General features: G+C 49.3%; 1 protein-coding gene across 2 annotated transcripts in view; it reads left to right on the plus strand.

The window, feature by feature from the left end:
- The window catches only part of GALNT14 (polypeptide N-acetylgalactosaminyltransferase 14), a 211,946-nt gene that overhangs the window by 167,716 nt on the left and 32,182 nt on the right, over nt 1–12,048 (plus strand). For both annotated transcript variants that reach the window (XM_057742142.1, XM_057742143.1), the window contains exons 7-9: nt 3,047–3,134; nt 3,883–3,967; nt 6,533–6,636. In XM_057742142.1, the coding sequence (XP_057598125.1) occupies nt 3,047–3,134; nt 3,883–3,967; nt 6,533–6,636 (277 nt within the window). The remainder of the gene's footprint in view (nt 1–3,046; nt 3,135–3,882; nt 3,968–6,532; nt 6,637–12,048) is intronic.

Consider the following 12,048-nt stretch of genomic DNA (forward strand, 5'->3'; position numbering starts at 1 on the left):
ATAAAGCCGTTTCGGCACACAGGCAGGGACCTGTGGTGGGTCTGGGCATCTTTACGGAAAGTCTACCCATCCCTGAGCCTACAGGAGGAGAGGCCGTCTTGCTCAGCTGTGACTGATCCACCTGCTTTGCCCCCCAGCCATTGATGGTGTTCTCAGAGGGCGTACATAGCCGCCCCCTTTGAGCCAAAGCCAGCTGAACAGCTTCTGCTCAGCAGGCTCTGTGCCGCACTGAGAAATACAAAAGTGGAGCGGATATGACCCCAAGGGTCACTCAGAGAGGTGTATGTCCTGGCTTTGAGAGGTCATGTCTGACGTCTCCTGCAGCCCCTGTTAAGGTCTTAATGCCACACGGTGCTTAGCCCCAAACATCTCTCTCTGCCTATCTAGCCTCCAAGCAGCTGCCACAACCGAGTTGTGATGGGAAAAATCGGACAGAAACCCTCAGAACTGACAGGAGAGCACCCCAGAGCCTGCCATTGCCCCAGAGGCAGAGCCCATGGGTGGCTTCTGGGGAAGCCTGTGACCATGGTAACGAAGCAACATTTTATTTTGCATTTCTGTCTCCAGATATTGAGGAAAGATTAAAAAAAAAAAACAAAAAAACAGGATTACAGTTTGAGGTCCCCAAGACCACCCTCAAGTTCAGTAATTCACTAGAAGGACTGGAAACTTAGCAAAGACGCTACATGCATGGTTACTGTTTATTACCACAAAAGGACCTGGATTAAAATCAGCAGCGGGAAGAGGTGTGTGGGGAGAGTTGCAGACACCATCGTCCAGTTATCCCCTCCCAGTGCTGGTGTAAGGTAGCACTTGCTTCCCCCGGCCAGGACGTGTGGCAGCATGCACAGAATATTGCCAAACAAGGAGCCCACCCAAGCCTTGGCGTCCAGGGTTTTTATGGAAGGTCAGTCACATAGACGTGGCTGATCACCGCCATGGTCTCCATGCTTCTCCAGAGGTCAAGTTGAATTGATACCACATGGCTCAAAGCCCTCACCACAAATCTCATCGTTAGCACAGACTATTTGATATAGCCCCAGGGTCCCAGGTAAACAGAGACACTTTTATAGGCAGAACATGCCAAAGGCTTAGAAGTTACCTCTCAGGAGTCGGGCAAGGGCTAAATGTATGTTTAGGTTAATCTTTTACTGCACAAGGGTCTACCTAAGGACTCAGTGAAGAGACCCAAACTCAGCAGACAGAGGCAAAAAGAGGACTTTGTCAGACGCACAGAAGAAAATCAGTCTCTGAACTTCTGAGAACATTTCAGAATTCAAGTCTTTGGGGTGTGTCTCCGTTGTAGGTATTGGTGTGGATGGCAGGTGGCGGTGTGTGTACCTGGTGTGTATACACACGATGACGGTGGCCCCAGAGCACTGCGGCGGCTGGGCAGGTGCGGCACTGACTGTGCAGGTAGCATCAGCACACACCCCAGAGGGGGACGCGATACGTTGCAAATGAGCATTTCCTTCCACGGCAGCCAGTGGACTTCAGGGGCACCTTGTCACCGTCGCGATGAGTCGCGTGTGGAGGCCTAGGGCCACATTGAGTCTATGAACGTCAAAGCAGGCACTCGGTGAATCTAAGCTTAAAATTAGAAGACACCCTCATGTGGGAGAGAGATTGAACCAGGAAATTAAGTGGCTGCAAGAGAAACAGCAGTTCCTGCCTGTGCGGACCAGGGCGGGTAGGTGTAGAGGATTGGAAAAGTGGTCCTGCTTGGCTGGCCCAGGCTTGTTGGCCCTTCCCAAGTGCTGGATTCCCATTCAGCCACCGAGTCTGCTGGTTACAGCTCATTTATGCTGCCCATGGGGGCCCCAGTTTCCCCTCCTGCCCGCCAGGACAGGAGTGTTCACCCAGAATTAAGGAACACTTAAAAAAATATACACAGTGCCTTGATGGCCCCCAAGAACTGGTGAATTTATCTTGCAGATTTTGAAACTATCCCCTGGATGACTTTGATGCTTACCAGCAGGGTAGCCTGGGGGACGTAGCAAGTGATGAGGCTGGAAAGCTAAATGCAGGCCTGTTTTTGATGGTCTTGGATGCCAGGCTAAGGAGTTTGCACCTTATCTTCAAGGCAATTCAAGATTTTAGCTGTTGAGCTACAGAGTGAGATTTGAAAGGCAACTCTGTCAGCCTTTCGAAGGCTGTAGAATGAAAGTGAAAGGGGCGAGATGGGGGTGGGGAGGAGCGGGGAGTCCATTGCCGCGTCCTCCAGGGCCGGGGCGGTGGGGTGAGTCACATCCATTCAGAAGAGCAGCTTTAGAGTTACCGTCAGCAGGACTGATCCAGCTGATGGCAGAGGCGAAGCTTCTGAAGTTAGTGCTGGGGAGGAAGGGGGAGAGGTTGACTCTGATAGGGAACCAAGGGGAGGAGCGTGTGTGGGGAGAGATGGTGAAGGCACTGCTGAAAGGCTGTGTGTATCCACGTGGAGGGGCCGGTGGCGTGTGGATCCACCCGAGTCTGGAAGTGAGGAGCAGAGTCAGGGCTGGAGGTACAGGTTTGAGTATCGCAGGTGACAGCTGAAGTTAGGAATCTCTGGAGATGCTACACATCAACTGGCCTGTGAACCATAGACACAGAAGGTAAGAATTGGGAAACTCCCCTGTTGGGGTGTGGCTTTGCTTCTTGGAGCTGCAGCCTTGAGGCCACCTTCCAGGCCAGCTGTGTCGTCTGCCTCCTGAGAGGCCCGTGATGCTGAAGGACTTCTGGGGCCCCCTTCTTCCTGATGCCCCTTTTCTCAGTGGGCAGTGCGCTCCAGCCAGTCTTCTGTGTCTCCACCATGCCTAGATGGCCGTGAGAAAGCGCCCAGGAGTAAAGGAAAGGCTCTTAGTGTGTAGGCATCGTAACTAGAGAGCTCACGGTGTCCGATGGCCCCTTTTATAGGTGAGAACATTGAGATCCAGAGAAGAAAGTGCTTGGTCAAGGCCCTGAACCCAGTCTCCGGCCCTCCCAGGGCGAGGCCCACTCCCCCGCCCCCTGACTCCCGGCCTGGCTCCCTGATGCCACCATCTGAGCGTGCAGGCCTTCTGTTTTACAGGACTACACGCGGGTGGTGTGTCCCGTGATCGATATCATCCACCTGGACACCTTCAACTACATCGAGTCGGCCACAGAGCTCAGAGGGGGTGAGTGGGGCTAACGCCCTCGCCCAACAGGGACTTTCTTTTTCTCCTAGTGGTTGCTTCCAAGGGGGAAAGTGAGGAAAAGTCTCCTAGTGGTTTGTCCGGCACCTCCAGCCCTGCATCCTGTGATGTCAGTGGCTGCAGGGTGGTCCTCACCACGGGGACTGTGAATGGAAGGGCCGGCGGGAGGGGCCGGTCACTCCCAGCCCCCCGAGCTCTGGCTCCGACACAGGGCTCACCCCAGGGCCTGAGGATGGGAGGGAAGCAAGGGTCCCCCGGCTGTGTGGACCTGAACTGTTCCGGCACCATAGCCTCCCTCTCCTCAAGGCCCACCACAGTTCTGCCCAGGGCCGAGTGCTGGCTCCCCAGGACCGACTTGGGGTGATTCAACCCCTCACAGACCTCCTGCTTACACCCCCACCCACTCCTGAGACTCCACACTCCATAACTGTCCAGTGTGTCCCCCTTGGGTCCCACTCTTGGCTCTGTCCACTCCTGCTCTTTACCCTTGGTTCCCTAAGTCCACCCAGCAGAGAAGGCTCAGGGAGGCAGTGGGGGCAGAGAAAGAGAAGGGAGCCGTGGAAGGGAAGTCAGGCAGCTCTGTTGCCCACCAGCCTGGGTGAAACCTGTTATCCCTGGGTCCACCTGGGAAACTGGGTACGTTCACGAGCTTCTAGTAAAGGGACGGAGTGAGCAAGCTCTGCGGGTCCGTCAGAGAGACTGAGCCAACCACGTGGGTGCGGTGTTTCAGGGTTTGACTGGAGCCTCCACTTCCAATGGGAGCAGCTCACACAAGAGCAGAAAGCTCGGCGCCTGGACCCCACTGAGCCTATTAGGTGAGTCAGGGCCAGGGTTAGGGGTGGGCGGGTGCATTGCTGCTTGGCCCTTTTCCGCTGTCGTGTGGTATAGGGAAGCAGTCCACATGAGATGCTCAAAAGAATGGGCAGAAACCAAGAAGAGCCTTGGCCAGGCCAGTGCCGCTTTTGCCCTTATTTTAGGAGGTTTCCGTCCTTGTGGAGACTTCTGCTGAAGGGATGAGGGCCAGTAGAGACCTGTGCTGAGGACTTACCCAGAACTGTCCACCCACGCACATGCCATGCCAATACTTACGCTTCCTGCTAAACAATGGGGAGTCCCGGATGGTCCCGTTTGAGCCTCTGACAAGGGAAAAGATGGTTCCTTGGGTGCTGAATGTCGGGATTCAGCCCAGGAAGGTCGAGTCAGCCATTGCTGTCAGTGGAGGCTGCTGTCGAGGCACGGCCGCCGCTACGTTCTAACACATGCGACTGCTGTGTCCCGTGCGAGGACACGGCAGGGCGTCAGCTCTGGGCTGCTTGTGTGGTGCTGCCGATGGCTTTATCCTGATCTACCTTCTGGCTCCCAGCCCCCACTGTGACCCACAGCACACGTGGCCAGATGGCCGCTTGGGGTTTGGGCACATCTGAGGGCTCAGCGTAGAGTAGAGCACTGGGGTCCACCCAGGGGTGTCGGCATCGTGTGTGTGGCCTCTGTTCCTAAGACTGGAGGGTACATGTGTCCCAGACCTGTTGGGAACCTCCAAGCTAAAACTTGTCTGCCTCCGGTGGAGTGTCCGGAGGCCATCAAGTGCTTGAGGAAGTGGAGAGAAGACCACCATGGGACTGGATTGCTCCTGCTGGGGACCCAGGAGTGCCCTGGGCTCTTCAGGGGCACCTCTGCATCCCAGGGCCTTCCACAGAGTAAATGTGTGATCATTTTCATTAAACTAACTTAAGTCAAATTGAGACTCAAAGGGCTGTGAAGAGCTGAGTGGTGACTCAGACCGACGGTGGGGATTGGGAGAACTCTGCAGTAGGACCTCCATCGCATCTACCTGCCCACCCTTCCTCCCTCCTCCAGCCTTCATGATCTGGAGTGATACTGAGAGGGAGACTGGAGCCACGTGGCCTGCAAGATAGTGCCCTTTGTTCCTAAAGGGAGAGCAGAACCTTCTCACCATCCCGAGGGCCAGGCAGCACACACCGGTGCCTCGGTTACTCGCTGCCGGCAGTGCCTGGTGTGGCAGTGGACCCGCACAAAGTCAAGGACAAGGTGGTGGTGGTGCCGCTGCCTCTGGGTTTCCCTTCTCTGTTCCAAGGGAGAGGTTCTCAGGGCAGGTTCTCTTCTTGTGGGAATATCTCTGCTCATCAGAGGACAAGGGTTTCCCAGGATTGGCCAATTCTCAGTGGACAGTGGGATGTCGTGGCATCGGGAGACCGAGCTTCTGACCTGCTCCCCATCGACTAACTGTTTGACATAGAAGAAAACTCCCTTCACCCTCTGGACCCACTGAATGAGGGGCCAGGTCCCCGAGGGCTCATCCCCACACCCACCCCGGCTGTTGATTCCCTCAGACACACATCCTAGTGCTTATCGGGTTGCTTGGCTGGACTCTGCAGCCCTTTCCTTTCCAAGTGGCTTCTCTGGAAGCTTTCTTAGCAGTCAGGGGGCGGGGAGGTTGGGAGCAGACCCCAAGGAAAGAGAGTGAAGGTGAGGATGTGTCTGTGTACTAGGGCTGCTACAACAGAGTACCACAGGCCGTGTGGCTTGAACCACAGAGATGTACTGTTGAGTTCTGGAGGCTTGGAAGTCCAAGATCAAGGTGTCGGCAGGTTGCATCCTTTTGAGGGCTGTGCCAGACCCTCTCCTGGGCTTGCAAAGGGCTGTCTCTTCTCTGTGTCTCCTCACCTCATCTTCTCTCTATGCATGTCTATCTCTGCGACGACATGTCCCCTTTTATAAGACACCAGTCCTATGGGCCTAGGACCCACCCAAATGGGTCCTCATTTGGGCCCCCAAATGACCTCATTTTAACTTGATCACCTCTGTAAAGGCCTTCTCTCCAAATAAGGTCACATTCCGAGGTATTGGATTTTAGACACCAACATATTTTTGTGGGGATGTAACTCAATCTCTAGCAGAAGGAAAAAGAGGGAGAAAAGGGAGAGAGAGTTCAGTCTCAAGAAGTGGATGTGCTGTTCACAGCGCTGCCTCAGCCCCTTTTCTGCCCGGTCAGTAGCCCACAGTCCCCACTCCCAGTAGTGGGGCTCCCAGAGAGCCCCGCTGGGCAGGGCCCGTGGGAGAAGCAGGGGGGGCTCCTCGGTTCCTCAAAACAGCCAGGGTTCTGAGCAAATCCTGACCCCCTACAGGGGGTGTGCAGAGGAGCAAATTAGCCTGTCTGCAGGGTCAGGAGATTTACAGCCAAAGGGAAAAGCCGTGGAGCGTGTTCCTGTTTGAGGTAGGTGGACCATGTGTTGGTCTTTCTGAAGAGGAGCAGAAATGGGAAGAATATGGCCTCAAGGTCAGGACCACTAGGGCAGAAGAACATGACAGCGGTCCCCCTCCCGTGACTGACCCTCCCTCTTTTCCTTCCAAATGCACAGGACTCCAATCATAGCTGGAGGGCTCTTCGTAATGGACAAATCCTGGTTCGACTACCTGGGGAAATATGACATGGACATGGACATCTGGGGTGGGGAGAACTTCGGTGAGTCGCTATCTCTGCATCCTGGGGCCGGGCTGGGGGTCTCCATGTCCTTGGACGACATGTACCTGAGATGAGGGCCAGGGAGATGGGCAGCAGGTCATTCTTTTGGGGGAAGGCTATGTGGGGCGCCAGAGACGTGGTTGCTGGGAGGGTGGAGATAAGGAGGGGATTTCTCCATGGAGCCACGTGGATGCTGAGAACCAGGGAAACATGCCCAGGTGGACCATTGGGGGAAGTTGAGATGCAAAAGCCAGAAAGACCAAGGAAGAGCACCAAGTCTGAGGCTGGAGGCAGGCTTGAGCTAGGAATGCTGAACTTGGACGTTTGGAGCTGGAAGGAGACTGGGGATAAAAGGTGAGGGGGAGGATGGACGGCAACCATTAACGTCTGGATGACTTCTGTTGGCTGCTTAGGCATATAGCACTCAGCACTGGGTTAACGAGGAGGGTCTGGGTGACTGCTACAGAAGTCCTGGGGGGCATCTAGCCCTTACCTTTTAGTGCAGAGAAAGCAATGGGGGTGGAAGGACTGGGTTACAGGTTCCAGAACTGTGCAAACAGATGGTCAGGTGGAGCCCCGGTGCTGTAGGGCTGCTATGTGCAGATACAGGAGAAAGTGCAGTCAGAGACCTGTTCCATCTAGCTGATGACACGGACTGACCCTCCAGTTTCTTCGTGTGCTAAAAGTATAACAGGGATGCTTCTTGGTTGTTGTGGAAATCCATTCAGGTAAGTCTGTAAAAACTCCAAGCACCGTATGGGCACAATACATGTTAGTTACCGTTCCTTCCCTCCAGCAGGTGAGACCTAAGAGATGACCAGCATATAAGCTGCACAAGGGCAGGGATTTGGTCTGTTTGTTCACGGCTTTCTCCTGTACCCAGTATGGTGCCTGCCACGAAGGAGGCTGCAGTAACTATTTGTTGAATATACCCCAGGAGAGGAAGAGGAAGAGTCGGGGGTGTCAGGGCCCCTTCCCCTCTCTGGGCACCAGGGGCGTGTCTGGCAAGGGCTCCTCGAGCAAGGGTGCGGGCCAGGGGGATGATCCATGGCGTGTGTCCTGGCACTGAGAAGTAACCCTGTGCATTGTCCTCTGCCATTGTTTTCTCCTGTCCCTGCCTCCAGGATGCTTTATAGCTTTCTTCCTCAGTCACTAGGAGTTGTTTCCCAGAAATTTATGGCTATTGGCCTGACCCACAGCATCTGTTCTCCTAAACTGGGCAGTGTAGAGAAATCCATCAGAAAAGTCCGTCTCCTGCCATATGGGGGCCAGATTGGAAGGTCAGTAAACAGAGCAGAAAACCCCAGTACCCACAAACCAAACCAAATCCCCTGACCAGGACTAAGTCCTGGGATGCGATGAGGGTATTTGGGGTGGGGTTTGAGATAGGATCTGCCTGCTCCTGGGAGAACTCGGAGCCAGGTATGCCCTTGGCGTTCTCAGTGGGGATGAGATCTCTTTCTGGACAGAGCCCATCAGATGTCCTGACGTTCACAGTACCTCTCACAATTCTTCGTGATGTGCTCTAGCCTTTCTTCCCATCCCTTGAATCCTTTCTGCAGCCCTTTTGATAGATAGCAATCATCCAATCTGCTCGAATGCTATTTATGATGATGTGTTTGCTGCTTCACAGTCGGCAAGTTCTGTTGTTGAGAATCTTTGTGTTGAATTGTTAGAAAATTCTTCTAACTTGAAGCCCAGCTTCCAGCTGTCGGGCCTTGTTCTGCCCTCTTGACCCACACAAAGTCTGTGTGATCCTTCCTTCCCGTGGGAGCCACGTGTGGATGCAGGCAGCATGTTGTTTTCAATGATGTCACATTCTGGTCCAGCCTACCAATACCTTCTCTTTATAGCAGTGTTGATACACATCTGCTCACATCTGGGGTGATCTCCTCTAAGTGGCTTCCCCGTGGTTTGGCACTGACAAGTGCTGATTGGAACCAGGAATTGGGATGGGGCTTCTGGGGAGGTGTGGGAGAGACATTTTACAATTCATCACAAAAGTTTTCAAACCACAAAAGAAAGCACTGTAGATAGCTTTCACAGGAAACACTGTTTTCTCCAATTCCAACATTCCATTATGCTATAGCCAGCTCCCAGCACTTTAAAAGTCATTTCTGGAATTTTTTTTTTTTAGCATTTTACATGCCAAAATATGCAGTGCTTTTTTTAAATTGAAGTATAGTTGATTTTACAATGCTGCATTAGTTTCAGGTATACAGCAAAGTGGTTTAGTTATACATATTCATACATATTCTTTTTCAGATTCTTTTCCATTATAGGTTATTACAAAATATTGAATATGGTTCCCTGTGCTATATGGTAGGTCCTTGTTGGTTATTTATTTCATGTATAGTAGTGTGTAGATGCTAATCCCAAACTCCTAATATCCCTACCCCACCCTCCACTTTCCCCTTTGGTAACCGTAAGTATGTTTTCTATGTTTGTGAATCAATTTCTGTTTTGTAAGTAAATTAATTTGTGTAATTTTTTTAGGTTCCACATATAAGTGATATCATATGATATTTGTCTTTCTCTGACTTACTTAACTTAGTATGATAATCTCTAGGTCCATTCATGTTGCTGCAAATGGCATTATCTCATTCTTTTTTATGGCTGAGCAACATTCCACTGTGTGCGTTGTGTGTGTATGTGTGTGTGTGTGTGTGTATACACATACGTATACCACATCTTTATACATTCATCTGCAATGGACATTTAAGTTGCCTCTATGTCTTAGCTATTATAAATAGTGCAGCTATGAACATCAAGGTGCTTGTATCTTTTTGAATTATGGTTTTCTCCAGATATATGCCCAAGAGTGAGATTGAAGGATTGTATGGTAGCTAAATTTTTAGTTTTTTAAGAAACCTCCATACTGCTCTCCATAGTGGTCCTGGCACTATAGCCCATCTTTATCCATTCATTTGTTGATGTTTCCATGTCTTGAATGTTGTGAACAGTGCTGCTATGAACATTGGGGTGCAAGTATCTTTTTTTTTAAGAACTTTTATTGAGATACAGTTAACATACAATAAACTGCATATATTTAGAGCGTATAATTTGGTATCCCAGTCTCCCAATTCATTCCCCCCAACCCTCCCCGCTTTCCCCACTTGGTGTCTATATGTTTGTTCTCTACATCTGTGTCTCTATTTCTGCCTTGCAAACTGGTTGATTTGTACCATTTTTCTATAGCCTGCGTATATGTGTTAATATACGATATTTGTTTTTCTCTTTCGGACTCACTTCACTCCGTATGACAGTCTCTAGGTCCATCCATGTCTCTACAAATGTCCCAGTTTCATTGCTTTTTACAGATGAGTAATATTCCATTGTATATATGTACCACATCTTTTTTATCCATTCATCTGTTGATGGACATTTAGGTTGCTTCCATGTCCTGGCTATTGTAAAGAGTGCTGCAATGAACATTGGAGTGAGTGCATGTGTCTTTTTGAATTATGGTGTTCTCTGGGTATATGCCCAGCAGTGGGATTGCTGGGTCATATGCTAGTTCTATTTTTAGTTTTGCAAGGAACCTCCATACTGTTCTCCATAGTGGCTGTATCAATTTACATTCCCACCAACAGTGCAAGAGCGTTCCCTTTTCTCCACACCTTCTCCAGCATTTACTGTTAGATAATTTTCTGATGATGCCCATTCTGACCGGGGTGAGGTGATACCTCATTGTCGTTTTGATTTGCATTTCTCTAATAATTAGTGATGTTGAGCAGCTTTTCAGGTGCCTCTTGGCCATCCATATGTCTTCTTTGGAGAAATGCCTATTTAGGTCTTCTGCCTGTTTTTCAATTGGGTTGTTTGTTCTTTTGATATTGAGCTGGATGAACTGTTTATATATTGTGGAGATTAATCCTTTGTCTGTTGATTCATTTGCAAATATTTTCTCTCAGTCTGAGGGTTTTTTCATCTTGCTTATAGTTTCCTTTGCTGTGCAGAAGCTTTGAAGTTTCATTAGGTCCCACTTATTTATTTTTGTTTTTATTTCCATTACTCTAGGGGGTGGATCAAAAAAGATCTTGCTGTTATTTACGTCGAAGAGAGTTCTTCCTATGTTTTCCTCTAGGAGTTTTATAGTGTCTGGCCTTACATTTGGGTCTTTAATCCATTTTGAGTTTATTTTTGTGTATGGTGTTAGGAAGTGTTCTATTCATTCTTTTACATATAGCTGTCCAGTTTTCCCAGCACCACATATTGAAGAGGCTGCCTTTTCTCCATTGTATATCCTTGCCTCCTTTGCCATAGGTTAGTTGACCATAGTTTATCTCTGGGCTTTCTATCCTGTTCCATTGATCTATATTTCTGTTTTTGTGCCAGTACCATAGTGTCTTGATCACTGTAGCCTTGTAGCCTGAAATCAGGAAGCCTGATTCCACCAACTCCATCTTTCCTTCTCAAGATTGCTCTGGCTATTTGGGGTCTTTTGTGTTTCCATACAAATTGTAAAATTTCTTGTTCTAGTTCTGTGAAAAATGCCATTGGTAATTTGATAGGGATTGCATTGAATCTGTAAATTGCTTTGGGTAGTACAGTCATTTTCACTATGTTGATTCTTCCAATCCAGGAACATGGTATGTCCCTCCATCTGTTTGTGTCATCTTTGATTTCTTTTATTAGTATCTTATAGTTTTGTGAGTACAGGTCTTTTACCTCCTTGGTTAGGTTTATTCCTAGGTATTTTATTCTTTTTGTTGCAATGGTGAATGGGAGTGTTTCCTTAATTTCTCTTTCTGATCTTTCATTGTTAGTGTATAGAAATGCAAGAGATTTCTGCGTGTTAATTTTGTATCCTGCAACTTTACCAAGTTCATTGATTAGCTCGAGTAGTTTTCTGGTGGCATCTTTAGGATTTTCTATGTATAATATCATGTCATCTGCAAACAGTGACAGTTTTACTTCTTCTTTTCCAATTTGGATTCCTTTCATTTCTTTTCCTTCTCTAATTGCTATGGCAAGGACTTCCAAAACTATGTTGAATAGTAGTGGCGAGAGTGGACATCCTTCTCTTGTTCCTGATCTTAGGGGGAATGTTTTCAGCTTTTCACCATTGAGAATGATGTTTGCTGTGGGTTTGTCATATGGCCTTTATTATGTTGAGGTAGGTTCCCTCTATGCCCACCTTCTGGAGAGTTTTTATCATAAATGGGTGTTGAATTTTGTTAGAAGCTTTTTCTGCATCTATTGAGGTGATCCTGTGGTTTTTCTCCTTCAATTTGTTAATATGGTGTATCACATTAATCGATTTGCGTATATTGAAGAAGCCTTGCATTCCAGGGATAAACCCCACTTGATCATGGTGGATGATCCTTTGAATGTGTTGTTGGATTCTGTTTGGTAGTATTTTGTTGATGATTTTTGCATCTAAATTCATCAGTGCTGTTGGTCTGTAAT

This window comes from Hippopotamus amphibius, chromosome 7, assembly GCF_030028045.1.
Source record: "Hippopotamus amphibius kiboko isolate mHipAmp2 chromosome 7, mHipAmp2.hap2, whole genome shotgun sequence".
In the NCBI taxonomy this organism is placed as follows: Eukaryota; Metazoa; Chordata; class Mammalia; order Artiodactyla; family Hippopotamidae; genus Hippopotamus; species Hippopotamus amphibius.